The sequence below is a fragment of the Selaginella moellendorffii genome, unplaced genomic scaffold, assembly GCF_000143415.4.
Source record: "Selaginella moellendorffii unplaced genomic scaffold, v1.0 SELMOscaffold_36, whole genome shotgun sequence".
In the NCBI taxonomy this organism is placed as follows: Eukaryota; Viridiplantae; Streptophyta; class Lycopodiopsida; order Selaginellales; family Selaginellaceae; genus Selaginella; species Selaginella moellendorffii.
Window position 1 is genome coordinate 1,425,452 of NW_003314297.1, and position 24,048 is coordinate 1,449,499.

The 24,048-nt window shown below is 49.3% G+C and overlaps 10 protein-coding genes across 15 annotated transcripts; 3 read left to right on the forward strand and 7 right to left on the reverse strand.

The window, feature by feature from the left end:
• Positions 1-82: 82 nt before the first annotated feature.
• LOC112349203 (flavonoid 3'-monooxygenase-like) lies at positions 83-1,767 on the reverse strand. The gene is made up of 2 exons (XM_024683183.1): positions 814-1,767; positions 83-763 (listed from the first exon to the last, which is right to left on the reverse strand). The coding sequence occupies exons 1-2, from the start codon at positions 1,705-1,707 to the stop codon at positions 140-142; spliced, it is 1,518 nt and encodes a 505-aa protein (XP_024538951.1). The 5' UTR covers positions 1,708-1,767; the 3' UTR covers positions 83-139.
• A 736-nt stretch (positions 1,768-2,503) lies between these two features.
• Positions 2,504-4,264, reverse strand: LOC9653302 (chitinase domain-containing protein 1). The gene is made up of 8 exons (XM_024683190.1): positions 3,994-4,264; positions 3,855-3,928; positions 3,715-3,795; positions 3,577-3,661; positions 3,385-3,485; positions 3,251-3,338; positions 2,863-3,199; positions 2,504-2,809 (listed from the first exon to the last, which is right to left on the reverse strand). The coding sequence occupies exons 1-8, from the start codon at positions 4,228-4,230 to the stop codon at positions 2,565-2,567; spliced, it is 1,248 nt and encodes a 415-aa protein (XP_024538958.1). The 5' UTR covers positions 4,231-4,264; the 3' UTR covers positions 2,504-2,564.
• On the forward strand, positions 4,238-6,440 carry LOC9653303 (histone-lysine N-methyltransferase ATXR2). The gene is given in 16 exon segments (XM_002978054.2): positions 4,238-4,341; positions 4,400-4,463; positions 4,515-4,600; positions 4,665-4,930; positions 4,995-5,098; positions 5,143-5,174; positions 5,229-5,341; positions 5,389-5,476; positions 5,531-5,579; positions 5,627-5,681; positions 5,731-5,800; positions 5,851-5,881; positions 5,884-5,919; positions 5,968-6,044; positions 6,095-6,151; positions 6,198-6,440. Coding segments are annotated over 16 exon segments (1,305 nt in total). The 5' UTR covers positions 4,238-4,284; the 3' UTR covers positions 6,318-6,440.
• LOC9653077 (mevalonate kinase) lies at positions 6,147-7,802 on the reverse strand. 2 transcript variants are annotated; one of them, XM_024683193.1, is made up of 6 exons: positions 7,650-7,802; positions 7,332-7,593; positions 7,019-7,275; positions 6,744-6,967; positions 6,505-6,685; positions 6,147-6,443 (listed from the first exon to the last, which is right to left on the reverse strand). In XM_024683193.1, the coding sequence occupies exons 1-6, from the start codon at positions 7,765-7,767 to the stop codon at positions 6,337-6,339; spliced, it is 1,149 nt and encodes a 382-aa protein (XP_024538961.1). In that variant the 5' UTR covers positions 7,768-7,802; the 3' UTR covers positions 6,147-6,336. The 2 variants fall into 2 exon arrangements, with proteins under 2 accessions (XP_024538961.1, XP_024538960.1); XM_024683192.1 differs by having other exon boundaries at positions 6,147-6,685.
• A 4-nt stretch (positions 7,803-7,806) lies between these two features.
• LOC9653304 (ultraviolet-B receptor UVR8) lies at positions 7,807-10,454 on the reverse strand. 3 transcript variants are annotated; one of them, XM_024683184.1, is made up of 10 exons: positions 10,174-10,454; positions 9,626-9,699; positions 9,491-9,572; positions 8,996-9,442; positions 8,712-8,921; positions 8,609-8,652; positions 8,371-8,553; positions 8,219-8,309; positions 8,111-8,154; positions 7,807-8,048 (listed from the first exon to the last, which is right to left on the reverse strand). In XM_024683184.1, the coding sequence occupies exons 1-10, from the start codon at positions 10,379-10,381 to the stop codon at positions 7,932-7,934; spliced, it is 1,500 nt and encodes a 499-aa protein (XP_024538952.1). In that variant the 5' UTR covers positions 10,382-10,454; the 3' UTR covers positions 7,807-7,931. The 3 variants fall into 3 exon arrangements, with proteins under 3 accessions (XP_024538952.1, XP_024538953.1, XP_024538954.1); XM_024683185.1 differs by having other exon boundaries at positions 9,626-9,804; positions 10,104-10,291; XM_024683186.1 differs by having other exon boundaries at positions 9,626-9,804; positions 10,174-10,274.
• Positions 10,455-10,706: 252 nt separating this feature from the next.
• LOC9653305 lies at positions 10,707-12,017 on the forward strand. Its single transcript, XM_002978055.2, has 3 exons — positions 10,707-11,237; positions 11,305-11,562; positions 11,620-12,017. Exons 1-3 carry the CDS (start codon positions 10,878-10,880, stop codon positions 11,902-11,904), a joined length of 903 nt encoding a protein of 300 aa, XP_002978101.1. The 5' UTR covers positions 10,707-10,877; the 3' UTR covers positions 11,905-12,017.
• A 4,254-nt stretch (positions 12,018-16,271) lies between these two features.
• LOC9653079 (high-affinity nitrate transporter 3.1) lies at positions 16,272-17,257 on the reverse strand. Its single transcript, XM_002978243.2, has 2 exons — positions 16,894-17,257; positions 16,272-16,832 (listed from the first exon to the last, which is right to left on the reverse strand). Exons 1-2 carry the CDS (start codon positions 17,036-17,038, stop codon positions 16,351-16,353), a joined length of 627 nt encoding a protein of 208 aa, XP_002978289.1. The 5' UTR covers positions 17,039-17,257; the 3' UTR covers positions 16,272-16,350.
• Positions 17,258-17,810: 553 nt separating this feature from the next.
• On the reverse strand, positions 17,811-19,460 carry LOC9653306 (serine/arginine-rich splicing factor SC35). 2 transcript variants are annotated; one of them, XM_024683053.1, is made up of 8 exons: positions 19,355-19,460; positions 19,160-19,238; positions 19,001-19,080; positions 18,872-18,938; positions 18,732-18,806; positions 18,365-18,655; positions 18,141-18,303; positions 17,811-18,081 (listed from the first exon to the last, which is right to left on the reverse strand). In XM_024683053.1, exons 1-8 carry the CDS (start codon positions 19,428-19,430, stop codon positions 18,073-18,075), a joined length of 840 nt encoding a protein of 279 aa, XP_024538821.1. In that variant the 5' UTR covers positions 19,431-19,460; the 3' UTR covers positions 17,811-18,072. The 2 variants fall into 2 exon arrangements, with proteins under 2 accessions (XP_024538821.1, XP_002978290.2); XM_002978244.2 differs by having other exon boundaries at positions 18,365-18,658.
• A 76-nt stretch (positions 19,461-19,536) lies between these two features.
• On the forward strand, positions 19,537-21,040 carry LOC9653307 (probable 4-hydroxy-tetrahydrodipicolinate reductase 1, chloroplastic). Of its 2 annotated transcripts, XM_002978057.2 has the most exons (8): positions 19,537-19,749; positions 19,803-20,040; positions 20,101-20,234; positions 20,290-20,364; positions 20,416-20,517; positions 20,578-20,687; positions 20,741-20,828; positions 20,896-20,998. In XM_002978057.2, exons 1-8 carry the CDS (start codon positions 19,585-19,587, stop codon positions 20,962-20,964), a joined length of 981 nt encoding a protein of 326 aa, XP_002978103.2. In that variant the 5' UTR covers positions 19,537-19,584; the 3' UTR covers positions 20,965-20,998. The 2 variants fall into 2 exon arrangements, with proteins under 2 accessions (XP_002978103.2, XP_024538820.1); XM_024683052.1 differs by having other exon boundaries at positions 20,416-20,687; positions 20,896-21,040.
• Positions 20,707-23,248, reverse strand: LOC9653080 (metal transporter Nramp6). Its single transcript, XM_024683051.1, has 12 exons — positions 23,128-23,248; positions 22,982-23,063; positions 22,883-22,923; positions 22,758-22,836; positions 22,593-22,697; positions 22,423-22,532; positions 22,184-22,362; positions 22,053-22,122; positions 21,822-21,995; positions 21,525-21,761; positions 21,373-21,468; positions 20,707-21,312 (listed from the first exon to the last, which is right to left on the reverse strand). The coding sequence occupies exons 1-12, from the start codon at positions 23,215-23,217 to the stop codon at positions 20,968-20,970; spliced, it is 1,608 nt and encodes a 535-aa protein (XP_024538819.1). The 5' UTR covers positions 23,218-23,248; the 3' UTR covers positions 20,707-20,967.
• Between the last annotated feature and the right edge of the window lie 800 nt (positions 23,249-24,048).

Sequence of the window (24,048 nt, forward strand, 5' to 3'; positions counted from 1 at the left end):
AGAGGATTCGAACCTCTGACCTTGTGGTTAACAGCCACACGCTCTAGCTAGTCCAGCTTATATTAATGATAAAGAACTTAAATAATAAATAGTTAAATTTATTAACGCGCGATCTCAACGCTCATCACATGCCTATAGCTCAGCTGCAAATTATATTTTGATCGAGCCTGACGGACGCGTTCACGAGCAAGTCAGCATTGAGCTTCATCGTTGTACTTCTCGTGCGCTCTTCCATGTCGATCCCGCCCGGGTTAGCAGCATGCCAATTAAATGCCTGGAGCAAACTGGCCACGTAAAACGCGATCGATCTCATCGCCAGTGGATAGCCGGCACATACTCTCCTGCCCGATGAGAATGGGATGAAATCAAAGTTCTGCCCGTTGATGGCGCTGCTGGAGCCGAGAAGACGCTCCGGCTGGAACGTTCCTGGGTCGGACCAGCGAGTGGGATCGCGTCCGATGGCCCATATGTTGACGAGAACCTTGCAGCCGCCGGGGATGGTGTAGCCGCCCAGGTTGACGGGCTTGAGATTCTTGTGAGGAACTCCCAGTGGGGCCGCCGGGTGGAGACGCAGTGATTCCTTGACAATGGCATCGATGTATGGAAGGTTTGGAAGATCGGACTCTTGCACCGCGCGAGCTCTCCCTACAACGCTGTCCAGTTCGGCTTGAGCCTTGGACACGACTCGGGGATGGCTTATGAGCTCCGCCATTGTCCACTCGAGCGTCACTTGTGAAGTTTCCAACCCTGCAACAACCAGGTCCTGTCGCAAGAAGTGAAAAAAACCAATATCACGATGCTGGTAAAACTTACCACGAGCAGTGCCAAAATGGAAATGTCTGGCAATTTATCCTTGTCCTCGAGAGATATAAGAACGTCAGTGAAGTCTCGAGGGACGAACCCGTCCCCAGCTTGATCTTTTCTGCGTCGATGCTTGTCGACTTGATCTTCCAGCAAGAGCTTCAGGCGAGGCATGAGCTCCCTGTTGAGTTTCTTGTAGATTCCATGGAGATCCAGCCCGTCAAGTGCCGGAAGCAGGGCACCGATGTTCAGGTGCAAGCTTAGAGATGCTATCTTCTGGCTGAGATCCATAACCTCCAGCCCCCGCTCGCTAAAAAGAACCAGGCATAGCGAATTCGACAAGAGACTACTGAAAACCTCTTGCAAATTGATCGTTGTCTCGGATTGCTGGAAAATGGACTTGACTGTATGCTTCATCTCCGACTCCCGGAATCCTGCGCTTACCTTGAGCATACTGTTGCTAAACAGGTGTGTGCTGCAAATCCTCCTCATGGTCTTCCACTTATCACCTATAGGCCCGAGGATGAGACCGTTCCAGTTGTGGCTGACGATCCGAAAGAACTCGTCGTCCGGCCGGCTTGCAAACTCGAGATCGTGGGTCTTAAGAACCTGTGCGGCCATTTCGTTGTTGTTCACCACCACGAACGGGGCCATTCCGATCTTGAGGTAGACGATCGGCCCATACTTCTTGCTGATCTTTGCAAAGTGCTGGTGGAGTGGCTCCTCGAGGGAGAAGAGCGCTCCAAAAATGGGGAAAGAGAATGGACCTGGAGGGAGGCGCCGTTGTTGCGATGATCGAATTCTCCGTATGAGGAGTGATAGTGTGATCCAGGCGATGCCCAGGACAAACAAAGCCACACCTAAGTCCATCGCTTCAAAGGTCTGAATCTCCACGGCCATGGCCATATTGTAGAGAACTTGACAGGATCAAAGAAGACCCCCGGTGGGCGGGGTTCGCAAGGCTGCCGTCTCTGTTGGATGGCCCCGTGGCATGCATGATCCCATAAAAAACTCGCAGTAGCAGTAGTAGCCGCCCACATGGTTTAAAACTTATAGGAGAATATATTTGAATATTTTAGAATATTTTACTATCTAACGGTTGTTATTCATTTAAATTAATCTTGTATTTATAATTTATAAACATGTTTATAATTTATGAACTTTCTTAAACCCTTTCTAGTATATTCTTTTTATTCTATCATATACAATAAGATTAATCTTGTGTTTATAAATTACAAACATGTTTATAATTACAAACTTTATTTAATCAATTGGATTAACAAGTAAGAATAACACTATTATTAAGCAAACCAAGTGTTGCTAAATAATTTTTTAATAATACTAGTCAAAAACTTTTTACAAGAGGTCGAAGAGGTCTATATGGCCAATCTCCCATATAGAAACTCGAACGCCCGCGGAAACACTCTCTTCTAGCCTGGAAGAAATGCTCTTGGCGGTGGGGACGTAGACCCTGTGCTTGTTTTGATCCTTAAAGTAGTGCACCGAATCCCGGGATCAGAAGCTCCAAGAATTGGTCGCCAACAATAGCTCCATGAAAAGTAGGGTTAACAAATAGGAATCTCCTACCCGACGAGAATGGAATGAAATCGAAGTGGCAGGGATAGCGCTGCTGGAGCTGAGAAAACGCTCTGGCTGGAACGCTTCTGGGTGAGTGGAATTGCGTCCGCGGCCATGGCCATAGTTGACATGCATCGTGATTCCTCAGATGGTTTGGATTTTTAATGATACCACGCAAGACATTTTTACAAGAGGTCGAAGAAATGCTCCAAGCCTTGGCCAATCTCCCATATAGAAACTCCAACACCCGCGGAAACACTCTCTTCTAGCCTCGAAGTAACGCTCTTGGCAGTGGGGAAGTAGACCCTGTGCTTGTTTTGATCCTTGGAGTAATCAAAGTAATGCTCTCGGTTCATCGAATCCCATACGAGCTTGGGAGTGTACTCTTTGAGAAGCTCCAAGAATTGGTCGCCAACAATAGCTCCACCACCTAGAATGAAACTAGCGTTAAGAAAGTGTTTCGAGCAAGAAGCTCTAGCATACCTCGCGGAAGAACGTAGTCGTTTCCATAGAAGTTTATTCCCATCAGGATCTTGGAAGAGACCTCGTTGGATTTCCCTGCGAGTAAAGAGTTGAGGCAGGAGCGTATCCAGGGAAGCGGTGCGTTCGGGCCTGGACGATAAGCGTTTGAGAAATCGTAAGTCATGAGCGAGAAGCCATCGACGGCGTGTTGCAAAGAATGGAGGTCCCCTCGCGTGAACTCTTCCGGACCTCCTCCACGCTCGGGTGGTATAACGAGCACGAGTTGCAATGGACGGGTGGCGCTGGCAGCGTTGAGCTTGTGTAAGGACGAGCCAAGTTCTCGGATAAATGCTAGAGCCTGTAGATTTCTTGTTGTCAGACAATGTTCTTGAAATTGTTTCTTACAAACCTTTTCACGTAAACGATGGTTCTCGAGTATTCTGTAAGAAGCCCAGGAATTCCACGCTTCCAGCACGATGCCATCGTAAGCTTGCTCCCTAAGAGAAAATCACAAAAAAAGAAAAAGATGAAAGACTCACGTACTTGCACTCTTCGAGGATTAGCTTGATTGCCTTTTGCTTCTCGTCTGCACTCACAAGCATGCTGTCTAAGGACCAGCCTTCAAGCACCACACGCGGAACAATCTGCGCGAAATGGTCACTGAAAGAAGTAACTATCATAAGAATCACAAGACCAAAAACTTGATAGATACACATAAAAACTATAAGATCATACCAGTGGAAATCCCTGCTTTCGCACTTCGGAAATCCATCCTTGATCCACATCATGCTTGCCCGCTAAACTCATGCCTTTGTCATCTCTACAGAATTTACAGAACAATCAACTTACACAACAGTGAGGAGCAAAGCCTACCTTCTTAGCTGATACCACACAGGAGAAACATGAGTGAGCTTGTGCCGGAATTTTTTTGCCATATCATATCCTTTGGAATTCCTGCGACAAAAGATCATCCATGAGAAGAAAGAAAGAAGAACAATCAATCAAGAACTAACCATGGCGTGACATAGGCGAGAACAGTGCCATTCAGCTTTCTCTTAGCTCCAACACGCGGAGCTCGCGATGCTGCCTGAGGAAAATGGAGAAAATCAAAGCGATGGATGAAGAAAACATGGAGAAATCGATTTAGCATACCTTCAAGATATCTCTGTAGAACAGATCCTCACCTCCTCCCAAAGAACTAGCGAGTGGATCTCTAGAATAATGGAAATACCACGCTAAGAAGAAGAAAACAAGCACCAAGGCCAAAATGCCGTGCTTGAACCGCGATCCAGTGCTTTGCTGGGAATCTCCAGCCTTCTCAAGAGCATTGGAGCCTGGTCTACGAGCCTGGCGCTCACCGCTGCTGTGCCGGCGCCTCTGCTGAGCCATCTGGCAAGGATGCCCTAATTCCAATGCGGAGGTTTTTGTTAGGGTTTATCGCCCATGGCTATGGAGGACGGTGGCGCGCTGCTCGTTTCTCCTCCTTGGAAGCAAATGGAGGTAACTCGAGGCTCGATCCTGACAAAGCGCTGTGGATTGACACGATTTGATGCATCAGGAGTATTATTCTCAGCTGACCGGTGCCGCATTGCGCGTGAAATCTACCGCGACGATGGGGAAAGGTATCGCTGTGCTTGTTTCTCTCGCGAATTCTAGCTTTGGAGATCTTGCAGGCCTCTTTGCCGAGAGAGATTTTGACGCGGAAGAGGTGATCTTGATCGAAGAGCCTCTCGTTGCTGCACAGCACAGCCATAACAAGGTATTTGATTGGAATTGTTTTGCTTTACGAGTTCTTGTTCTTGTTCTTGTTCATTCATGGACAGAACGATGCGGTTGTGTGTGGCTTTTGCTTTCGCTACGTCGGTTCCATCCAGCTCCAAATACAACGCAAACTTGAAGCTCCAGAGACTCACTCGTGCTGCTATCACGAAGACGAAGATGAAGAAGAAGACCACCACCGGCATGGTGTTTCTTCGGAGGAAGCTTTAGCTCTTCTAAAAGGTGATGGTTTCTCTCTTCCTCATGGAGACAAGTTTTTGCTACCGGAGGTAGTCAAGTGCTCTGGTGGATGCTCGGAGATTTACTGCAGGTAAGTTTGTGAATGCGCTGCGACTTCCTTCTCATAACTCTTGCTTGCTTCCTTTTGCGAGTAGCAAATCGTGTGCACAAAGGGCCTGGCATGATCACCACTCGTTGCTTTGCAATGGTGTTTCACAACACAGGGACGAGCTTGTTCTTTTCAAAGAATTTGCTGATGGTAAACTGCTGTTCTCTACTCGTCCTGACTTTCATCCTCTCCAGAAACCAACGACATTTTCCATTTGGCCAGCAAGGTAGCCTTCGCTTGTTTCTTTGTTTTGCGACTATGTTTTACGTTCTCTGTGCAGTTGATTGCGAAGGTTATGCTTCGCACGAAAAAGCTTTCTGAAAGCAGTGGAGTTACAGACCGAAATACACTCCTTGAGGCGTGGAAACCATTTGCCATGGGAGAAAAGCGTCTGTAAGTACGCTTTTCGCTTCGTAAGAGTTTAATTTCGCCAAGTTCAGGTGGTGGGAAGCCGTGGCTCTTCCAGACGACGTTGATCCTTTAGAAGAAGCATCTTTCAGGAGCCAAATCAAGGAAGTAGCGGAAGCAGTAAGTTCCAAAGCATAACGATTATGTACACTAACATGTTCATGTTTTTTCTAGTCCTTGAGCCAGCTCAAAGCTGCGCTGTGGGAGCCGGAGTTTGCACCTCGTATCCTAAACCTTTGTTTCTTTTGGCGTTTTCTTTGACACCACCAGTTTTTTCTTTGGAGATTTATGGGAGCATCATCGGCATGTTCGAGCTAAACAACCTGTAAGCCATCTCTGTCGTTGAGAATCTCGAGTCACACGGCTTTTTCCAGAGATGTCGTCGTCGCCTCACCCGTTGAAAACTACTTTCTCTACATTCAAGATCTTGAGCCAGCTCTCAAGGTAACTAGAAGATAACATGGATGGACTAGTGCCACGTCTTTGAATCACAGGAACAAACAGAACAAATTACTCGACCACTGTTTGGGCTTTGGGCGAGAAGTACGCTTCCTTCTGCCAAGGTGGGTTTAACGTCCAGAACTATTCGTGGAATTTGAATGTACTTCCAGGTTCTGGGTTTTTCGCATTGCACAGCTGCATAAACCACTCTTGCGAGCCGAATGCGAAAGCTTTTAAGCGAGATGAGGTCTGTTTTGTAGAGAGGATAGACCACAATTTGACTCGAGTTTTTTTCAGGACATAAATGGCAATGCTGTGATAATTGCGACGAGGAAGATCATGAAAGGAGAACAGGTGAATCAAATCTTTCTTTCTTGTTTTCACTCAAAATGGTTTTCAGATTTTCACCTCATACATCGAGGAGGAAGATTTATCGTACACCGAGAGACAAGCAATGCTGTCGGACTACGGCTTCGCGTGCGAATGTACCAAGTGCTTCAGGGAGAAAAACCAGTCTTAAATCGGGCAAACCTTTGATGCTATTGCAAAATCTGGACTCCTTGAACACCAACTTCTGCTTGTAAGCATTCAAACCCAGAGCTGTTTAGATCGTCGCTCACTTGTTCCAAGACCTTTGGAGACAGTCCTGCACGAGCGAGCGAGGGTTAGGAGAAGAACATAAAGAAGACTTGAGAAAAGCTTTCTACCTCTTGGAAGTAAAGTGATCACGCAGCCGCCACCTCCTCCTCCGGTGAGCTTGGATTTCAAGCCGTACTTGGCTGTGATCTTGCAAATCTTCTCAATGGACGCATGGCTCACTCCAATCGTTCCAAGAAGACCTTGGTTCAAAACGACGAGCTCCTCCAGCTTTTCCTGCTGGGACTGATCCTGCGAAGCACGTAAACGAGTGAATTCTCCGCTGGGGAGACGCGAAAGTCTTGCTTACAGTCGCGGGCTGTGACTGGAGGATCCCGAGAAAGTCTTCCGAGATGGAATCGATAACATCAAAGATGCCAGACATGACCTTGGGGTGCTTCTCCTTGAGCTGACGAACGCCGCTCACCAATTTCTTGGTGTCTCTGGGAACTTTGGTGTTCGTGATAAGCATTTGCAGCGAGGCCAGGTTTGTGAGCACTTCTCTCTTGTCATTCTTCATCTTGACAACGTTTCCTGCCAAGATCATGATCTTGTGTAAACGAAGAAAAGAAAAGCAAGAACTACCGAAAGTACACACTGTATTGTCGATCCCGGATGGATTTCCATGGATGATCTTCTCTGCCTCGAAAGCCCAGCTGCTGATGAGCCGTGCGTCGTCCTCGCAAACGCCGATCCAATTGCTCCCAGCAAGTTTCCCATCCTTTTGGGGACGAGCGAAAGCGAGGAGCGAGGCAGCCACTGAGACTGCTAGAGCTGCCGAGGATCCAAGCCCGCAAGACATGGGAATCTCCGACTCGATCGTCAAGACCACCGGCTTCAACCTGGAAGAACCTCTGGCTCCTGTCAAAGAGAAGAAAAAACCATCTTTCCTTCTTACCCGACGATGGAGACGTAGAGGAACAAAACAGCCACCACTCCTGCTAGTTTTCCACCAGAAAACTCGGGAGGAAGCTCACAATTTCCACGAGTCCCTCGCTTCTCCAGCAATGCCGCCAGTTTCCCTGCGAGATCCTGCCGCACAGCCATGGGATCCACTTCCTGCAGCGCCGAAATCCCCAGCTCCTGCCGGATGAAATCCAGCGACCACTCCAGCGTCACATTGAGATCAGGCAGCACGAGAAGAAAGCTGGGGGAGTCTCCTGCTCTGGGCGATGAGGGATCAGACGAGCAGCCAGCGCCAGAGCTCGCGCCTTACCTCTCTCGATCCGTGCGCGCGTGTAGATCCCAATGGCGGCGGCCACGCCAGTGGATCCGTGGACGACGGCATGCTCCCCACACAGGATCACCTTCGCGGGCGCTCTGGCCACAGCCATTGCCAGAAATCTAGGTCACAACCTATTTTAAAGCTACAGTTAAAACTCAATGCCAGTCAATTAAATAAGTAAGAAATGAAACACTTTTTACCAGGTTTGACTGGCCTAAAAGGGTCAACACTGGTAACAATATCTTACAATCAAGCTAAACACTCCTTGATCGATCACGGTTGGTCTGTGAGCGCGAGAGTATGCCACCACCCACACGCTACGTTTACTGCCCGGTGCTCGAGCGGAACTTCATGAGGAGTATCACGGTCGCCCGTGTCGCCAAGTCCTAGCTGCCAAGTTTCCAAAATCATCAAGAGGGCTTTGCAAGCAAAAAGAGAATACAGCTACTTACCTGGCCATACTTGTTCCATCCCCAGCAAAAAACCTTCCCCTTTTCTGCTCAAAAGAACAAAAAAACCAACTTCTGGTTGGAAATGCGGATTTTTGTGGAGCTCAGTACCTGTGGTTATTGCGCTGTGTCGAGCACCGCAGGACACTGACTTTGCGCACTCGTCCTCCAGCACCGCGGCCTCTACAAGCTTAGGGAGCGTCTGCAAACAAGACAGTGGTTAAGTTAAGCTTGAAGAATTTTTGATCAAGAGTTTTCACCACCTCCGAGTGATCGCCCCCAACGCCGAGTTGTCCGAACTGATTCCCACCAAAAGCGTACACCTCCCCAGTATCTGTGATGCACAGTGTGTGCCAAAGCCCAGATGCGATCGCTGTAACGTGGAGACCACCAAGAGAAGACACGTAGTTTGGGCTGAGCTCGTCTTCTGTGCTGCCTTGCCCACACTGAAACACAGGACTTTTCTTCAGGACACGACAAGTAAAACAGCTAAAACGTTACCTGGCCGTAGAGTCCCCATCCGAAAGTCAGAACAGCTCCACCATCTACAGCAAAAAACTTTTAGACTAACTTTCAGACTTGTAGATATCGTCAAGCTTGTAACCTGTTAAGATTGCACTGTGTCGCCCACCACAAGCAATTCCAACTATATAACTACCCGGTGGCTTTACTGCACCAGCCCTGTTGCCTTTTCTCAGCCAGTAAGTTGACGGCTCCAGCGGTATTGGCTGCGGTGACGAGACCGTGCGCATGCGAGTACCCAGGCCCAGCTGACCTTCGCCTCCATATCCCCAGCTCCATACCTGGCCAGTGTCTAAAATCCGAAACAAAACGCTTATGAGAGCGACAGAGTGAACGAAAGAAAGTAAAAGCCACGGAAAAACTTGCCTGTAAGTGCCAAAGTATGTCGCCCTCCCGTTGCGACAAGAATAACTTTGGCAGGCATTGGAACACAGCACAGAGGTGCTACCACCGCTTCGTCGACACCAGCTCCAGGACTGTCAGGAGAGCCAGCTTCATCCGTGCTGACTTTGCGTTTCTTGCTGGAATCAACTTTGTCATTGACCTTTAGAGCACTGCGAGGACTCTGTACTCTGCTACTGCTTGATCCTAGTCGGTGTTTCTCTGGAGAATTGTGGTCGGGTCCAGCCCGTTTCAGCCTACGACGCGCCTCTGGGGAGTGCCCGGGACTCGAGTCCAAGTCGGGTTCCACGTGTTTTAACTCTTCGGTTCGTCCTTGATAGTCGTAAGGATCTCCCGAAACACCCTGCTCCACACAGTTTTTGTCACTTGGAACGCATTCCTTCCATCCCCACGTATACACTTCGCCAGTCTCTGAAACGAAAAGATCGGTTTTTTCCCGATGCTCAAACCTCCACTAACCTGTCACAACAGCGCAATGGGCCCAGCCTGCAGCTGCAAAAATCGCTGGCGGTGTTTGTAATGGGAAAGGTTCCGGATGCTCCTGAACACAGAAGTTGCAGATAAACAAAGTTAAGTTGGCAGAATATAATATACCTGGTGTTTTCCGGAAATGTGGTAACACTGCCCAAGATCATCAGTCGAGCCCCAAGTATGCAATTTTCCACTCTCTGTTGTGTTAGGATCCATCAAAGGAAGAAACAACAAAAGCCACAACACAAAGTTAGAATTTTATTGTTTTTTACTGAAGAAGATAAGCTCTGGCATCTGCAAAACTGCCACCGAGAAAAACGAAGAGCATCAATACAAAAGGAAAAGGATGTCAGCTAAAGGAGGCATTTGGAAAATGCAATAAACAGGCAGGCAATGGGCTAAAACTGGATGGTTACAGTGTTTTTTTTCTCTTTTTTTGTTGGTCTTCAAAGCAGCAACTTCACCGAGTCTGCAACTTAAAAACAAGGCACAGAACAAACAGAAAAACTGTGAGATCGATCGAGCGGATAAGCTCGAGAAAACAACGAGACCCACGGCAAAAAAGAAAGAGAGGCTTGTAACACAAAGGGAAAGAACTCACTCACTCAAGCGGCTGCATACCCATCTTCATTCCATCTGCATTCTTGCGACTGTTTCGTTTCTGTTCCTACCTGAGAGAGCTAGAGCAAAACCACAACCTCCACTACACACAGCCCTCCACCCATCGTCGGGGCTCGCCGGCGACACCTTGGTGGGAACGACGATCGGTGATCTCTGCGGCGACGATGCCGGCAAATACCCCCACATACGTACACCGAGCTTCCTCGTACCCTGGATCTCCATCAATCCAGCGCTCACCTTCTTCACCGGGCTCGGCATTGCTATCCGGCTGCTTCCACCAACACGAAAACCCCCAAATCACTGTTAAACCCTAAAGTGGCATCCATGAGAAGCTTCTAGACCGCTTATTAGCTCGACATTTTGTGGCCCAAAAGCACCCAGGAAATATCCGGCAGGGACAGCTGGCAGCACGAAACGCATTCCACGTCAGTAGCGCAAGGACCAGGTGGCAGCCACGTCAAGGTCACGTGCTCGGATATGCATGAACATAATAATGGTGTCCCATTAGCAGCCGTGGATTATGACGTGCCACGCTCGCCATGCAAACACACACTTGGCAGTTGCTCAGCGCCCGCACCTCCCAGATTCCCTTGTTACCCTTGCCAAAGCAAAATCACATCTATCCTCCCCTCATCTTCATCCCTTCCCAGCTATAAGAGCTCCATATTCTTGATTCCTTGCGCCAGATCTCTCTCTCTCTCTCCCATTCCTAAAACTCCTTGGTCGATCGATCTAGGGAAGGAGCGCTCTCGCCATGGTGAAGCTCGTCTCCTCGCGCACAGCGCGGCTCTACGCCCCTGGCGGCTACCGCGAGCTCCTCGAGGGGATCAATGGATTCATCTATGTTCTTGGCGCGGTGCTCATCCTTGCCGGCTTGATCTTCCAGCTCCCCAGCCACGAGAACAGCAAGCTCGGATTGATCCTCGCCCTCACCGGATCCATCCTTATCCTCCTTGTTAATTTGCATGATCTATACGCCCACCTCGCCGGCGTGGATTTCAAACTGGAGCTGCTCAAGGTGGATCCGCAGTACATCCTGGTCGAGATCGCCGTGCCCGTCGTCACCGCGCTGGGATCGTTCCTCGTGTTCTTGGGCCTGCTCTTCTTGCTCCTGGTAAGCACAAAAAGTTCCAGTCTCTGGTTTGAATTTTCTGGATCCCCTGGATCGATCGATCGTGCAGACTGCCAAGGGGAGGTACTCGCATCACACCAGGAACTCCCTCGCGGTCCACGGATTGAGAATGCTCATCGCGGGGCCGGCATTGTGGCTGCTCGCGTCGATCCACAACATCTTCCAGCTCTACGAGCGCGCGAGCTTGGGCGTCCAGGCCTACGAGCGGGGGGTCACTGTGTGCTTCGTCATCGCTAGCACGCTACTGCTGTGTGGAGGAGTGATCGGATTGCCATACTGGCCCAAGACGGTGGAGAGGAGGCTCCAGGTAATGGACTCGATTCTTTTCAATTTCAAAACCCTAAATTTTTCTGTCTTCTCGCAGAGCAATGCGACCTGGTTTGCGATCCTGGGCGCGGCGCTGCTTGTTCTGGGCGGAATTGTCAACCTGATGAGGATCTCAACGCTGCAGCGCCTGGAGCGCGAAGGTCCTGGCCATGGCGGCGAATTTCTGAGAGGTGGCGCGCAGGAGAGCCTTAACCGCATGCGCGGCGAATCAGGCGAGCCATTCCTGGAGGGCAGTGCCAAGCACCGCGAGGATGTGGAGGGCGGTGAAGGTCGCAGCTTGTACAAGGATGTGGTTGCTGGCTCTCCAGAGCGCCTCTACTAGAACCCTAAAAACAGAGTGTCCGTAAATAATTCACCCGTTTGTAGGGCTTTTTTTATTCTATGTTAAAATTTTATTGATATGCCCTAAATCCTTATACATTTTTTCTAAAGGCATGAAAGCAATATGTATAGATTTGTTTATATGGTCCACTTGAAATAATGCTTTGACAGTGAAATGCTTGTTTTCCTCGAACCTGTAAAGATTGAGGGGAGGAGTCCAACGAGATCCTCGGTAATATAGTGCCGTGAGACCGTATGACTTGCCACCTTTCACAGCGTTGTCGCTTTAAGCTCGATCCAGATGTGTGGACTCGACGATTTCCACATTGATCCACCAAAATGGAGAGCTCTGTTGAGACGCAACATGTCCCTGTCCCACAAAAATAACCTTTTTAATGGCTGCCATCTTTTATATTGAACGGTGTGCTGGATCAATAACTGCTTGACTTTCGTGGAATGCATTGATCAGTCGAGTTACCAGAGAGGCTGGGGCTGAGGCCAATACTAGAGCAGTGTATCTTTGGAAATCATCCCCTTCTCATCATGATGTCGGACTTCATATGGGGTCCAGCGCGCTCCTGGCAATCCAAGCTTCTTCCCTTCACACTGTATAGGGACAAATGCACTATCTGCACCCTATTGTCTCTTTGATGAGGTTGAAGGTTTTCAGTATAGAGATGCTGGTGTTGTACATGCTTCTTGGTGGGCACTATAAAACCCTGTAAACAGTTAAGTGAATGAATATAGGTGGAGACAAGGAATTCAACCTTGCCTACTGTGGCAGTAAGAAAGGAAAGCTTTCCCGCTTATGTGAATTGGCTGCTTGGTTGGGTGTGAAGTCATCAAGTCAAAGACAATGAAAGAAGATATGTTTTTGAGGGTCTTGCAATGCTTAATTGAACACCTAAGAATACAGATGCAAATTCAAAACCTTATCACTCATGGTCCCTTTAATCTTCAAATTTGAATACCCACGTTTCTCTTAATAACAATACTAAGTTGAGTACAATTTGAATCTTTAGGGCAAGTTTTAGATTTAGCATCCATGATTACAGCCGATCTTGACCTGATCTTGCACAGCTGGCTCTCCAAGAAGGATATCACATGAGCGGCGTTCACAATGGTTGTTTGACCGATGTGGATCATACATGACAAGAACTATTTTCTTTGAAGTGTTTCTATACAAACGGTGTCTTGGTGAATGGAGCTGGATGGTCGTCTGGATTCTTAGCTTCTTCGTGGTGCTGCGCCTTCTTGGCCTCAGCTCGGTCGGTGGCGGCGGCCTGGCGCGTGTCCTTGGTCAAATCCGCGGCGATGCCCGCCTCTTCGTCCCCTGCCCCTTTCATCTTCTCGGCCTGCATACATCGCGCATTGCAATCCCGGGGATCAAACTCTAAGCGAGAAAAGAAAAAACCCTAACCTGCGCTGAGATCGTTGCTCCCGCCTTCTCCAAGTTCTCCTGCATCGTCGCGCCCGCGTTCTTGAGGCCCTCCGCCACGGAAACCCCCTTGTCCTGCCCTGGTGCTTGCTTCATCGCGATCGATTCTAGTCACAAAGAAACACAATCCCTAGGATCCTTCTTGCGATGCTCTTCTTTTTCACTCCGCGGAGAACAAGCAAACTAGATGCCACGTGTGAGGGTCCGTGGCGCATTCTCAAACCCGACACGTGTCTGGGTATGGATGCTTCTGGCATATTCGAACTTTCGCGCTTCCCCGGAATGTGAAGGGGCATTCCGTTATATTGTTGTAGGGCTGGGCGATGTTTCTCCCCCAAATGGGCACCAAGCGAGTAGACATCGCCGACTGGCTGGAGAGCCAGAAGAAGGACTACGCGCCCAGCAGCTTGGATCGCTACCTCTCCCACCCCGAGAGCCCCACAAGCCCCCGATGGGATTCGCTCGCCCCATCGCAGCACCAGCAAACGCCCCCGGGATCATCATCCATGAGCTCCGCCTCCTCCTCTCCCAATCCCTCCTTCTCCGCCAATACCACACCCCGGGCCGCGGGGGGATCGTGTCTCCCCTTGCCCTCGCCGCTCTCGATCCAGTACGCCAAGGGCGAGATGGTGGCGGTGCGCTGCAATCGCCACAAGTGGCTCCTGGGCGAAGTGAGGCGACTGTCCACGCGGGGGGTTAGGGTTTGGGTGCGCGAGGCGGGCCTCCTCGTCAACGTCCCCAAGCAGCTCCTGGCCACGCACCTCCACAAGATGGCCACCTCCATGGACCAGCAGGGATTCATCCACTACTCGCTCCCACCGGGCGACGCAAACGCGTCCATTCTCGCCGCCGAGGCCATGGAATCCTCGCCCAGCGGCGCCCCGCGCTTCCTCGTCCAGTGCGTCCGCCCCGCGCATCTCTCCCACCGCCAGCTCTTCCTGGCGCCGCAGGGATCCGCCGGCGCCACCACCGCCGGCGGCGCCAACGCCTGCGCGATCTGTGGCCACGACGTGATCGTCGAGGACGAGGCGGTGGCGCCCTGGGATTGCAATCACTCCTGCCACATCGATTGCATCCAGGACAAGCCGCGCTTCTTCTCCACCATGAATTGCCCAGTTTGCGCCGAGCAGTCGACGTCGCCCTCCACGGCGTCGTCGTCCCCGGCGACACCCCCGCCATATCCCGCCCAGTTTGGGATCGACGGCCCTCATCATGTAGAGCCCAGGGAATCGACGGCGGAGAGTCCGCCTCCTCAGCCGCTGAAAACCATCGATGAGGACACGCCGGAGCTCCGCACGCCCAAGCCCTCTCTCAAGCCCGCCATCAAGAAGCAGAGCGTGAGCTTCTCGTCCGACATGCAACCGCCTCAAGCGTCCTCGTCTTCTTCCTCCATCGCCACTTCCAAGAAGAGCGGCGTTGGCAGCAGTAGTAGTAGCGCTGCGCCAGCGCCATCCACCGCTTCTACTGCTACTTCTCTCGCGGAGCGGATGAAGAGGTTCTCAATCGGTGGCGGTGGAGCTCAAGCTAGCAATGAGCAACAGCAGCAGCAAGGGGAATGGCTAACGGTGATCAGGGACGGGCAAGACACGAGGCAGACGGCCTCGCAGCAGAGGATTGAGCATATGGCACGGGCAAAAGAGAACACTTTCTCTGCAAAAGCCAAGCAGCAGCAACAGCAACAACAACAGCAGCTCAGAATTCAGTGAAAGTTTCTGTTTCTTTTTCTACTTGAGTGCAAATTAGTGAAATTTTGTATCATATCAGCTGACGTGTCATAGACAAATATGTGCTAAGCCATGACTTTCATTGACATTACATTGACTTTGATTATCATTTTTAGCTGGAGAGCTCAAATGTAGTCCGGGGTCGAAATGGTTAGCTACTATGATTTTAAAAACTTTTAAGAGTCTCCAGTCAATGACAGCACGGTAGTACTTTGCTTAGAATTCGCTGGAATCTAAGGAAGTGGGCAGACAAATCATCTCATAGACTGCATGACGTAAAAACTACTCTATGTTGAGCTTTGAAAGTTAGCTATTCGAAGGAAACCGTGATTCAAAGCCAAGATCGCGTTATTTTCCACAGCCTATTAACAAGCTCGTCTAAATCCTCTCGGAACAAATCGGGATTTTTGGTCGCTGTGCTCTTCATGCGCTGTTGTTATTTCTTCAATAGGATCCTATTTCCGGATAGATCGAACAAATCAGGGAGGGAATGAATACCTCTTTCCACGAATATTTATAGAGACTTCTATATTATCGATCGATTGAGGGACGAACTATGTGGCAATAAATCTGATTCAGTAGCCACAGATGCCAAAATCGCAGCGCAGCGGTCGGCGGCAGACGTTCCCACAGGTGCCGCAGTTCCTCCTGCTGCGATCCAGATCCACGCATCGCCCCCTGCAGCAGCTGAATCCAAACCCACACCGATTGAAGCACCGCCCGCAGTGCGCCGGATCGCCCAAGATGTCGACGCATCGCCTGTTGCAGCAAATCGGCCCGGCGGGCCTGTTCCTGGGATTCAAGCACACCAACGGATTGGAGTTGCAGTTTCTTCTCGTCCTCGGCGGCGCCGCTTGCCCATCGCTGCCGCTGGGCGCGAACACCAGAATGATCAGAGCTAGGAGGAGCAAGAACCTGAGCAGCATTGTGTCGCCGTCGCTGGCGCGATTGGAGATCTGGGAAGCGCGAGCCCTTCCCTTGTTCTTGAAGCGCGTATGGGAATTTCTAGCCGTGATTTCTCAATTCCTTGTGCTTCAAGTCGGGCATAACTCGAGCGCCGGGCATGTTCCTTAATTTCAAATTTTCAAACCCAGACGATGCTCGAGAATATTCTTTTGTCCACGTGTGCGCTAGATTGAATCTAGAGCGTTGACTTGCGACGGTGGAGTGGCCACAAGAAAAAACGTGTGGAGTTTCGCAATCGTGGAAAGAGAAAGAAAGTCGCATTTTTTTTTCCAAGAGATTAGCTCTCGCAAATTCATTACAAAGATCCAGACAAATCGATCTATTTCCCCTTCTTGGCAGCGGCGAGCTTCCTCTCGATCGTGAAGAAGATCGCGAGCGATCCCACGGAGAAGAGGGAGAAGCAAGCGGTGGCAATGTAGAGCGATTTGGGGCGGCCGGTGATTGGGATCACGGTGAAGATGTTCTCCGTCTTGGCCGCGTTCGTGCTCTGCCCGTACGCGACTTGGCTCCCGGTCGAGTTGATCGCGTAAGCTCGCACGAAGTAGAGCGCTCCCGGGATGTCCTTGGAGATGAGCCACTCGGTGGAGTTTCCAGCGGCGCCCGCGTAGGACTGCGTCGCGATGTCGAATTGGCACGTCTTGTCCTTCTTGAGATCATCGGTGCTCTTCCTCCAGCCGCGGTTTTCCTGGCTAGGCGGCGCGTAGCAGAGCTTGAGCTTGATGTTCTTGAAGTTTGTGGGAGCTGGGACGGAGGAATTCACGGACCAGTTGATCAGGAGTCGGTCCTTTCCGGATTCCACGGCTGATCGGAACCAAGGTAAGCGAAGAACACCACGAAGAACAAAGAAGAGCTCTCTACTTACAGTTTAAGAAGCGCCCTTGCTCGTTCATCGCCACCGTCACGACCAAGCTCCTCGGCAAGCTCGCGAAGGAAACACCGCCATGGACGGATCGCGCCAAAGCGAGGAAAGCAATCGACACGAGCAGCACGCAATCGAAAACAGCCATCTTGGATGCTTGCTACTTTGGCTTCCACCCCAATCGAAGGCGACGAGAGAACAATCAAAGACGAGAATCCCCAGAGATTATATCTCCCACACGCACCAGTCAACCATTGGCCAAATCGGCCCAGCGAAGGACAAAAGGCGCCACACGAGAGGATCTCAAAGAGTCGCGGATTAGCCACAGCTTGCCTGTTGGAGAGCTCTGACCCTGGAAACTAGCGCGGCGAAAAACTATAGTCTATTATCGCCAAAGTCAAGAGTGTTGGGCCCCGAAGGAAAACTTTTCCAAAAGGCTCTCATCATCAAAGGGTGTCATCTCTTTTATCTTTGTTACTTTTTTTTCTTTGTTCTTTCTGTTTTATCATAGTCGCTAATGGCTGAGCTGAGCTGATGCGTCTTTCCTGCTAAGACACCCGCTTAAAGAGATAGGTCAGCAAAACAATCAAAGGATTAGTTCCAAAGAAGAAGATATGGAAAACTAGAAAAAAAAAAGAGATCATTACTGCCCTGGGGTATCAGCTTAGCAAACAGTCACGAACACAGCGTCACCAACAACGGCACCATTTTTACGCGCACCAGCGATCCTCCTAGAGTCGTTTTTCCTTTTTTTCCGAGGCAGCAGTCAGCAGCAGCGGCAATAGCGGCAGTAGCAGCAGCAACTTTGGCACGACCCCACTCAGCACTACCAAAACCCCCCTAAAAGTGGACGAAGCACAGAAGCATTTCGTTAGCATGACTGCACACAGGCAAAGCACTCCACAGATGCAAGACAAACATACAACAACAGCCTTCCCATACCAATAAGCGAGAAACATACATCATAGTGATGGAAAGAAAGAAAAGAGGGAGAGAGCGAGAGAGAAGAGTGAGAAAGAGAGCAAGAGAAGAAAAAAAATGCAACGTAAAGACGAACCAGCTGAGGTGCCACCTCCACTCAGCTAGATGTCCCTCGGACAGCTTCCATGAGTACTACTAAGACTGTCCACCCCCGGATAGCTCTAACAAGGTACTCCAAAGGCGCATGCCACCGCTCGCTTATTAGGATTCCTGCGATGGAACCGAAATTGTTGGTGATCGGTGCAAGCTTTTGATCAGAAGATGCAAACCTCAGGCTCTGAATTAGGAGAAGAATGGCGGCCATTCACGGGACTTTTCGCATCCGGCGATGGACTTGCTCTCGGAGAGACGCTGCGATGGCCCAAGTTTCGCACCGGCGATGGGCTCCTGGGAGCTGGAGAAGCGCTACGACGAGGCTGAGGCGACGGGCTCCTGCAAAACAAAAGCAAGAATTAGCAAGGGAAAAAAAGCGCTTAGTGTTCAAAGCCACCACCTTTCAATGACTGGAGACGCTTGCCTCTCGGGTGATTTACTCCGGGATCGTCTTCGCCCCTCGCGGCCATCACGACCATCACGAGCATCGCGGCCATCGCGGCCGCCGTCACGATTGTCTCGGGGATAGTCGTGGCCACGGCCTCTACTTCTACTGCGGCTTCGGCTGCGGCTAAAGCTCCGTCTCCGGTAATCTCTACTGTCACGCCCGCGGTATCTCTCGCGTTCGTATCTTTCGCGACTACGGCTACGCCTTCGGTCTCTATCTCTCTCTCGGTAGTCGTCATAATCCCTTCTACAATCAACGAGAGAAGAATTAAGTCTCCATCTATCCAACGAAAAATTTTCAATGTCCGAAAGTTTCTAACCTTCCTCTCCGAGGACTCCGGCTCCTGGACCGGCTGCGCCAGATTGGACTGGACGAAGTTATTTTTCCACGGTGGCTGCAGAAAAGAAAAGAAAGAGAGAATAAAAAAAACCACCAAGAGCATCCGAGCGTTTCACTCACATTGACTCATCGTTCCTGCCGTATTTCGCAAATTGGACAACAATATTTCTTCCATCTACATTCTTACCTGCGAAGTAACCAAGCACGAGAATTTAACAAAGAACTACAAGACAAAGTATGGAAGCATACCATCAAGCCTCTCAATTGCCTTTTGAGCTTCGTCAGCGTGCTTGTAACGAACGAAAGCAAATCCCCTCGAGTCCCCGGTTCTGGAAAGCACGAAGGAAGAAAAGAAAAGAAAAAATCAAGGACACTGTCTGCAAGAAGGCCAACATTTGCGAGCTTTACCTCCGGTCTCTTGGGATAAAAATATCAACCACTTTTCCATATCTATCAAACAAAGGAAACAAATCGTCGGCGCTGGTCCCTGCAACACGGGCATCGAGAGGCCGTGAAACCCTAGAAATCCAATGCAGATTCTAGCGCGCGAGAGAGCGCGCGAGCGCGAGCGCTGGGAGGAGCGAAGAGGAAGAAATCACTCACGGAAGGTGATGTTGAGGACGAGGAGCGAGTACGTATCGCGGATGTCCGGCGGCCCCGATCGCCCAAAATGCGACATCGTCGCGCCCAGCGCCAAGCCCTAGCAGCCAAAGGATGAGGCTAAGCTTATCAAGGGGGGCCTTTTATATGTGACCGGGCTTTGCTAAGGACACCCTGGGTCCGGGATTTATTCTCTCGCTCCCACTCGCGATCGCTCGCTAGGGCTAGCTAGAATGTGCGCGCTTCTTCTCCGCTCCGGCGCTCGCCCGATCGCGCCGCTCGCCAATACGGAATCCAGGAAGCGCAGGTGCGCAAGATCCAGGTGCTCGGCGCGGCTCTCGGTGGAGATGCCTGGCAGGAATCTAGAGAGTCCTGTCCTTGCCGCGGCGCCGGTGATGGTGAGTGGCATCTCTCTTTGTGTGGGATTCCGGGGTCAAATATCCATTTCCAGGTGAACGATTGCACAGGCAAGGTCGGGCAGGCTGTGGCGGAGGCCGCTGTGGCGGCTGGGCTGAGATTGGTGCCCCTGAGCTTGACAGGGCCGGGGAGAGGAGGCAAGAGAGTCGTGATTGGGAATGTGGAGGTGGACGTCCGGGAAGTGTCCGAGAGAGAGGATGTTGTCAAGGAGGTGATCACGGAGTATCCCAATGTCATCGTTGTCGATTACACTCTTCCTGCCGCTGTAAATGGTAAGGAAGGAATCCCTCCTCTCGGTGTTTTTCTCTCGTTCTTACTGGGTTGTCTTCTAGACAATGCGGAGTTTTACTGCAAGCACGGGCTCCCTTTTGTGATGGGAACAACGGGGGGCGATCGCGAGAAGCTCTTGGATGTAGCAAGAAAATCGGGAATTTACTCTATCATTGCGCCACAGATGGGGAAACAGGTGGACTTGTTCTTGTTCTTTTGATCGTTTGGAGGTTTAGTTTCTCTTTTCTCAGGTCGTCGCTTTCGTAGCAGCAATGGAGATTATGGCTAAGCAATTCCCTGGAGCTTTCTCAGGATATACTCTCCAGGTACGCAAAAGTTGGGGAATGTAGTACTGACTGACTTGAACAATCAATCAGGTGACTGAGTCCCATCAATCTACCAAAGCTGATGTTTCGGGCACTGCTTTAGCAGTCATTTCCAGTCTTCGCAAGCTGGGGCTAGACTTTAAGGACGAGCAGGTTGGAAGAATTATTCGTACGAGTTTATATTGTACATTGCATTCCTTGATGATTTTCCAGGTGGAGCTCGTGAGGGATCCGAAGGAGCAAATGACGAGAATGGGAGTACCGGAACAGTATCTTAATGGCCATGCATTTCACACCTACAAAATTATGTCACCAGATGGCACGTAAGTTATCTCTCATTACAAAAAAAAATTCTTTTGATTGATCTCTTTTGCAGTGTTTTCTTTGAATTCAAGCACAATGTTTGTGGCCGAAGTATCTACGCTCAGGGAACAGTTGATGCCGTCTTGTTCCTATCTAAGAAGGTGCAAAGTTCTTTTTTGTCATTTTCCTTGCCTTCCTGTTAAAAGTGAGATTTTCCCCCGCTTTCAGATCCAAGAGAAGTCAGAGAAGCGGCTGTACAACATGATCGACGTCCTAGAGGGCGGAAGGATGAGATGATCTTCACTCGGAGTCTTCCGCGAGCACATCCCCCGGGAGCTGCATTTTCAAGATGTCTGTCCGGTTCAAGACTTGCGCGGCCGCCTTTTCATCCTCCAGCACCTCGCTCTCGAGGTCCTTCGTCTCGGCCGGGTCTGGGAAGCACGCTGTGTCCGAGAGGGGCCGCAAGCTGAGATAAGCGATGAAGAGGAGATATAGCAGCGTCAGGGAGAAGACGATCATGCCGAGAATAACACGCCCCGCCAGGAGAGTGTGGCTCGATATCAGCCACTTCACGAAAGCCGAGACGAGGAAGTAGACATTGACAGTCATCACGCAGCCACCGATGAAACCAGTGACGATCATAATCTGCCCAAGACGATGATCTTAGCAACACAAGCAAAGATATCAAACAAGAACCAGTTATACCCCGAGAGAGTTTACGTGTGCTCCCATTTTGAGCTTGCTGCCTGTGAAACGCAGGAGTGGAATTAGCACGAATGGCAGCACGAACGATAGGATCATCTGGAAGTTGATACGAGTTAGAATGGATGGTTTCTTCTTTTCTTTGGATTTCTTACCGAGCAAACTATGATCAGTTGTCCAGCGCTCCGGGAGCCTCCGATAAGAGCGACCACCAAGCTGGGAACAATGGCAACGCTGCGAGTGAGCAAGTTTCTCATCCATGGTTTGAGCCGGAGGTTGAGGAAGCCTTGCATCACGTACTGCCCCGCGTAAGTCCCCGTGATGGTGGAGCTCTCTCCAGATGCCAGGAGCGCCACTGCGAATATGACTTTGCTCCATTGCCCGAGAACGTTCTAAAGGGAAGGAAGAACCCGAGCTTACAAAAGAGAAAAATGGAAGCTTTGGTGACTTACGCGAAGCAAAAAGGAGGCCTGGTTGAGGTCCAAGTCGGAGCACTTGTCTCTGTCTTCTGGAGAGAGATCCGGCCTGAAGCACACCGTCGCGCTTACAGAGATGACACAGACGTTGATAAGGAAGGAGAGGAAGATGGCGAATCCACACTCCAAAAGGTAGTATCTACATCCTTCCTGTGAATCCATAGATAAAAGCTTAGCAAGAGCAAAAGAAAAAAATCTCCATCTTGCCTTGATAGCTTCCTCCGATCGATGGATTTTTCGAGTTAGTACCAGCGCGGAATGGAGGTAAAGGTTATGCCTGTCACACAAAGAAAAGAAGTTAGAGCGTTGGAAGAAGCACGATCATTGATCGAGCTTACGGCATGATCATCGCGCCGAGCAAAGAGATTGCGATTCCAGTTGCGCCATGGCCGCTCAATCTCGGTATAAACCCCTTGAGCACTTCACTAGCTTCCGGCTTGGCATAGCCCAGCTCCGCAAAGAAGCAGCCGACCATGACAAAAACAAAGAGAGCCACCACGAACTCCAGCTTCCTGACCTGGAGTGCTCTCACAAAGTTTAGAAAACCAGAAAAAAACGGAAGAAAAACATCACGTACTCCATATTGTTGCAACGCAAGCAAAAGCAGCGTGCTCACTCCGGTGAGAAGAACTCCGATCCAAAGCGGTATGCTGAAAAGCATGTTCAATGCGAATGCGGTGCCGATCACTGCCAAGAGTCCAGGGACAAGAGTTTTTAAGTGTTGCGATGAAAAACAATGCGCCAGACCTTCGGGAATGTCCGATGCGATGATCGTCACCTCGGCTAGAATCCATAACACGTATTTCACTAGCCGCGGGTACTCAGTCCTGCAGTGCTCCGCTAGATGCCTCCCTGATATAAAAAAAGAACTGATCGCTAAGTTTTCTCGCAATCGCAAAGTTCGCTCCTTACCAGTTACAACTCCCAAGTTGGCAGCGAGCGATTGAATGATCAATCCAGCCACGGACGCAAAGAGCACAACCCACAAGAGCTGAGAGAAGATGGCGTGAACGAATCAAACAAAGAAAAAAGGGCACCTCATATCTGTACTGTGCTCCAGATTGGAGATCGCTTTCAACTGGAAGGAAATGATAAATAAGAAACCCGGGTTTGAGAAAAAGCAAGAGCACACGTACAATTAGCGGGATCAATGTAAGCAATGCACACCAAGAAACCGGGGCCCAAAAACGCCAGGAGCTTCCGAAAAGCTCCCTTTTGCTGTGCACGCGAGGAACGAGGAACGATGAAGTCCACGATACAAAGAGAGGGAAAAAAAACCTACCCGTGGGATTAGAACTTGATTCTTGATTCCCTCTTCGTCGGAGGCGGAGGCGGAGGAGGGGGGAGCGAGCATGTTCCGTAGCGAATCCATGGATGGGTGGAGCTAACCCCGGCATAAATTAAATAGGAAAAGTGGCGCACGCTTCACCATGGTGCACTTGCGCCAAGAGTGTGTTTTGTGCCATATCAGTGCCACATCAGTGCCACATAATTGTGCCACATCAATGAAAAAGCTAATATTTCGAAAGCAACTTTAAAAATTTTAAAAATAGATTGATTATATTATGGAAATATATTCTCCCGAATATGCTTAGATAAAAATTTGTTGCAGAATATAATATTTATTTAATAGAGACTATATATATATATATATATATATATATATATATATATATATAAAATTCATTTAGTTAATATGTGCATATCAATTAAATTTTACTCCTACCAACAAATAATGTAACATTTTATAGTTGTGTTATATGTTCTTTTTTTTGCTAGTTAAAAATATTTTAAATATTTTTTAGTCAAACAATTAACTTACTTATTTATCTTTTTAATACTGAATTCTTTATGTCTAATTATCTTAGAATGTTTCTCTTATTCTTTTAATATAAAAGTTTCTGATAAAAATCAAGTCAAGTAACATATAAATGTTTTTATAAAAATAAACTTAAATATAAATAAATTTTCAATTATTTTATAATATGGTTTATATAGAATAAAGACATGTTATATGAATCTACAAATTTGTTAGCTAAAACTATATAACTTACTGAAATTATTTATACTTCCTTTATCTTTATAAATAATTATTATAAAAAATCTAAATACAACTATAAAATGCCGTATACTAATATTAGCGTAGTGGAATTTTGGTAGCCGTCGGATTAGTTTCAATCCGGACCATTCGCTCCTGTATATA

What these genes read in the sequence shown, in the direction of transcription:
- LOC112349203 (XM_024683183.1), bottom strand. Translation starts at nt 1,707, where the DNA reads ATGGCCATGGCCGTGGAGATTCAGACCTTTGAAGCGATGGACTTAGGT. An exon ending in CCATTTTGGCACTGCTCGTG is followed by an intron (nt 764 to 813) that starts GTAAGTTTTACC and finishes TTCTTGCGACAG; the next exon opens with GACCTGGTTGTTGCAGGGTT.
- LOC9653302 (XM_024683190.1), bottom strand. Translation starts at nt 4,230, where the DNA reads ATGGCTCAGCAGAGGCGCCGGCACAGCAGCGGTGAGCGCCAGGCTCGT. An exon ending in GAAAGCAGGGATTTCCACTG is followed by an intron (nt 3,486 to 3,576) that starts GTATGATCTTAT and finishes CATTTCGCGCAG; the next exon opens with ATTGTTCCGCGTGTGGTGCT. An exon ending in CGACTACGTTCTTCCGCGAG is followed by an intron (nt 2,810 to 2,862) that starts GTATGCTAGAGC and finishes GTTTCATTCTAG; the next exon opens with GTGGTGGAGCTATTGTTGGC.
- LOC9653077 (XM_024683192.1), bottom strand. Translation starts at nt 7,767, where the DNA reads ATGGCTGTGGCCAGAGCGCCCGCGAAGGTGATCCTGTGTGGGGAGCAT. An exon ending in GCGCGCACGGATCGAGAGAG is followed by an intron (nt 7,594 to 7,649) that starts GTAAGGCGCGAG and finishes CGCCCAGAGCAG; the next exon opens with GAGACTCCCCCAGCTTTCTT. An exon ending in CAATACAGTGTGTACTTTCG is followed by an intron (nt 6,968 to 7,018) that starts GTAGTTCTTGCT and finishes TGATCTTGGCAG; the next exon opens with GAAACGTTGTCAAGATGAAG.
- LOC9653304 (XM_024683184.1), bottom strand. Translation starts at nt 10,381, where the DNA reads ATGCCGAGCCCGGTGAAGAAGGTGAGCGCTGGATTGATGGAGATCCAG. An exon ending in GATGGGGACTCTACGGCCAG is followed by an intron (nt 8,554 to 8,608) that starts GTAACGTTTTAG and finishes CCTGTGTTTCAG; the next exon opens with TGTGGGCAAGGCAGCACAGA. An exon ending in TTGGGGGCGATCACTCGGAG is followed by an intron (nt 8,310 to 8,370) that starts GTGGTGAAAACT and finishes TCTTGTTTGCAG; the next exon opens with ACGCTCCCTAAGCTTGTAGA.
- LOC9653305 (XM_002978055.2), top strand. Translation starts at nt 10,878, where the DNA reads ATGGTGAAGCTCGTCTCCTCGCGCACAGCGCGGCTCTACGCCCCTGGC. An exon ending in GCCTGCTCTTCTTGCTCCTG is followed by an intron (nt 11,238 to 11,304) that starts GTAAGCACAAAA and finishes TCGATCGTGCAG; the next exon opens with ACTGCCAAGGGGAGGTACTC. An exon ending in CGGTGGAGAGGAGGCTCCAG is followed by an intron (nt 11,563 to 11,619) that starts GTAATGGACTCG and finishes GTCTTCTCGCAG; the next exon opens with AGCAATGCGACCTGGTTTGC.
- LOC9653079 (XM_002978243.2), bottom strand. Translation starts at nt 17,038, where the DNA reads ATGGCTGTTTTCGATTGCGTGCTGCTCGTGTCGATTGCTTTCCTCGCT. An exon ending in GCAAGGGCGCTTCTTAAACT is followed by an intron (nt 16,833 to 16,893) that starts GTAAGTAGAGAG and finishes GGTTCCGATCAG; the next exon opens with CCGTGGAATCCGGAAAGGAC.
- LOC9653306 (XM_002978244.2), bottom strand. Translation starts at nt 19,430, where the DNA reads ATGTCGCATTTTGGGCGATCGGGGCCGCCGGACATCCGCGATACGTAC. An exon ending in CGTCCTCAACATCACCTTCC is followed by an intron (nt 19,239 to 19,354) that starts GTGAGTGATTTC and finishes CCCGTGTTGCAG; the next exon opens with GGACCAGCGCCGACGATTTG. An exon ending in CGGAGTCCTCGGAGAGGAAG is followed by an intron (nt 18,659 to 18,731) that starts GTTAGAAACTTT and finishes CGTTGATTGTAG; the next exon opens with AAGGGATTATGACGACTACC.
- LOC9653307 (XM_024683052.1), top strand. Translation starts at nt 19,585, where the DNA reads ATGTGCGCGCTTCTTCTCCGCTCCGGCGCTCGCCCGATCGCGCCGCTC. An exon ending in CGCCACAGATGGGGAAACAG is followed by an intron (nt 20,235 to 20,289) that starts GTGGACTTGTTC and finishes CTCTTTTCTCAG; the next exon opens with GTCGTCGCTTTCGTAGCAGC. An exon ending in ATTATGTCACCAGATGGCAC is followed by an intron (nt 20,688 to 20,740) that starts GTAAGTTATCTC and finishes TCTCTTTTGCAG; the next exon opens with TGTTTTCTTTGAATTCAAGC.
- LOC9653080 (XM_024683051.1), bottom strand. Translation starts at nt 23,217, where the DNA reads ATGGATTCGCTACGGAACATGCTCGCTCCCCCCTCCTCCGCCTCCGCC. An exon ending in GATCGGAGGAAGCTATCAAG is followed by an intron (nt 21,996 to 22,052) that starts GCAAGATGGAGA and finishes ATGGATTCACAG; the next exon opens with GAAGGATGTAGATACTACCT. An exon ending in AGGCCTCCTTTTTGCTTCGC is followed by an intron (nt 21,762 to 21,821) that starts GTAAGTCACCAA and finishes CCTTCCCTTTAG; the next exon opens with AACGTTCTCGGGCAATGGAG.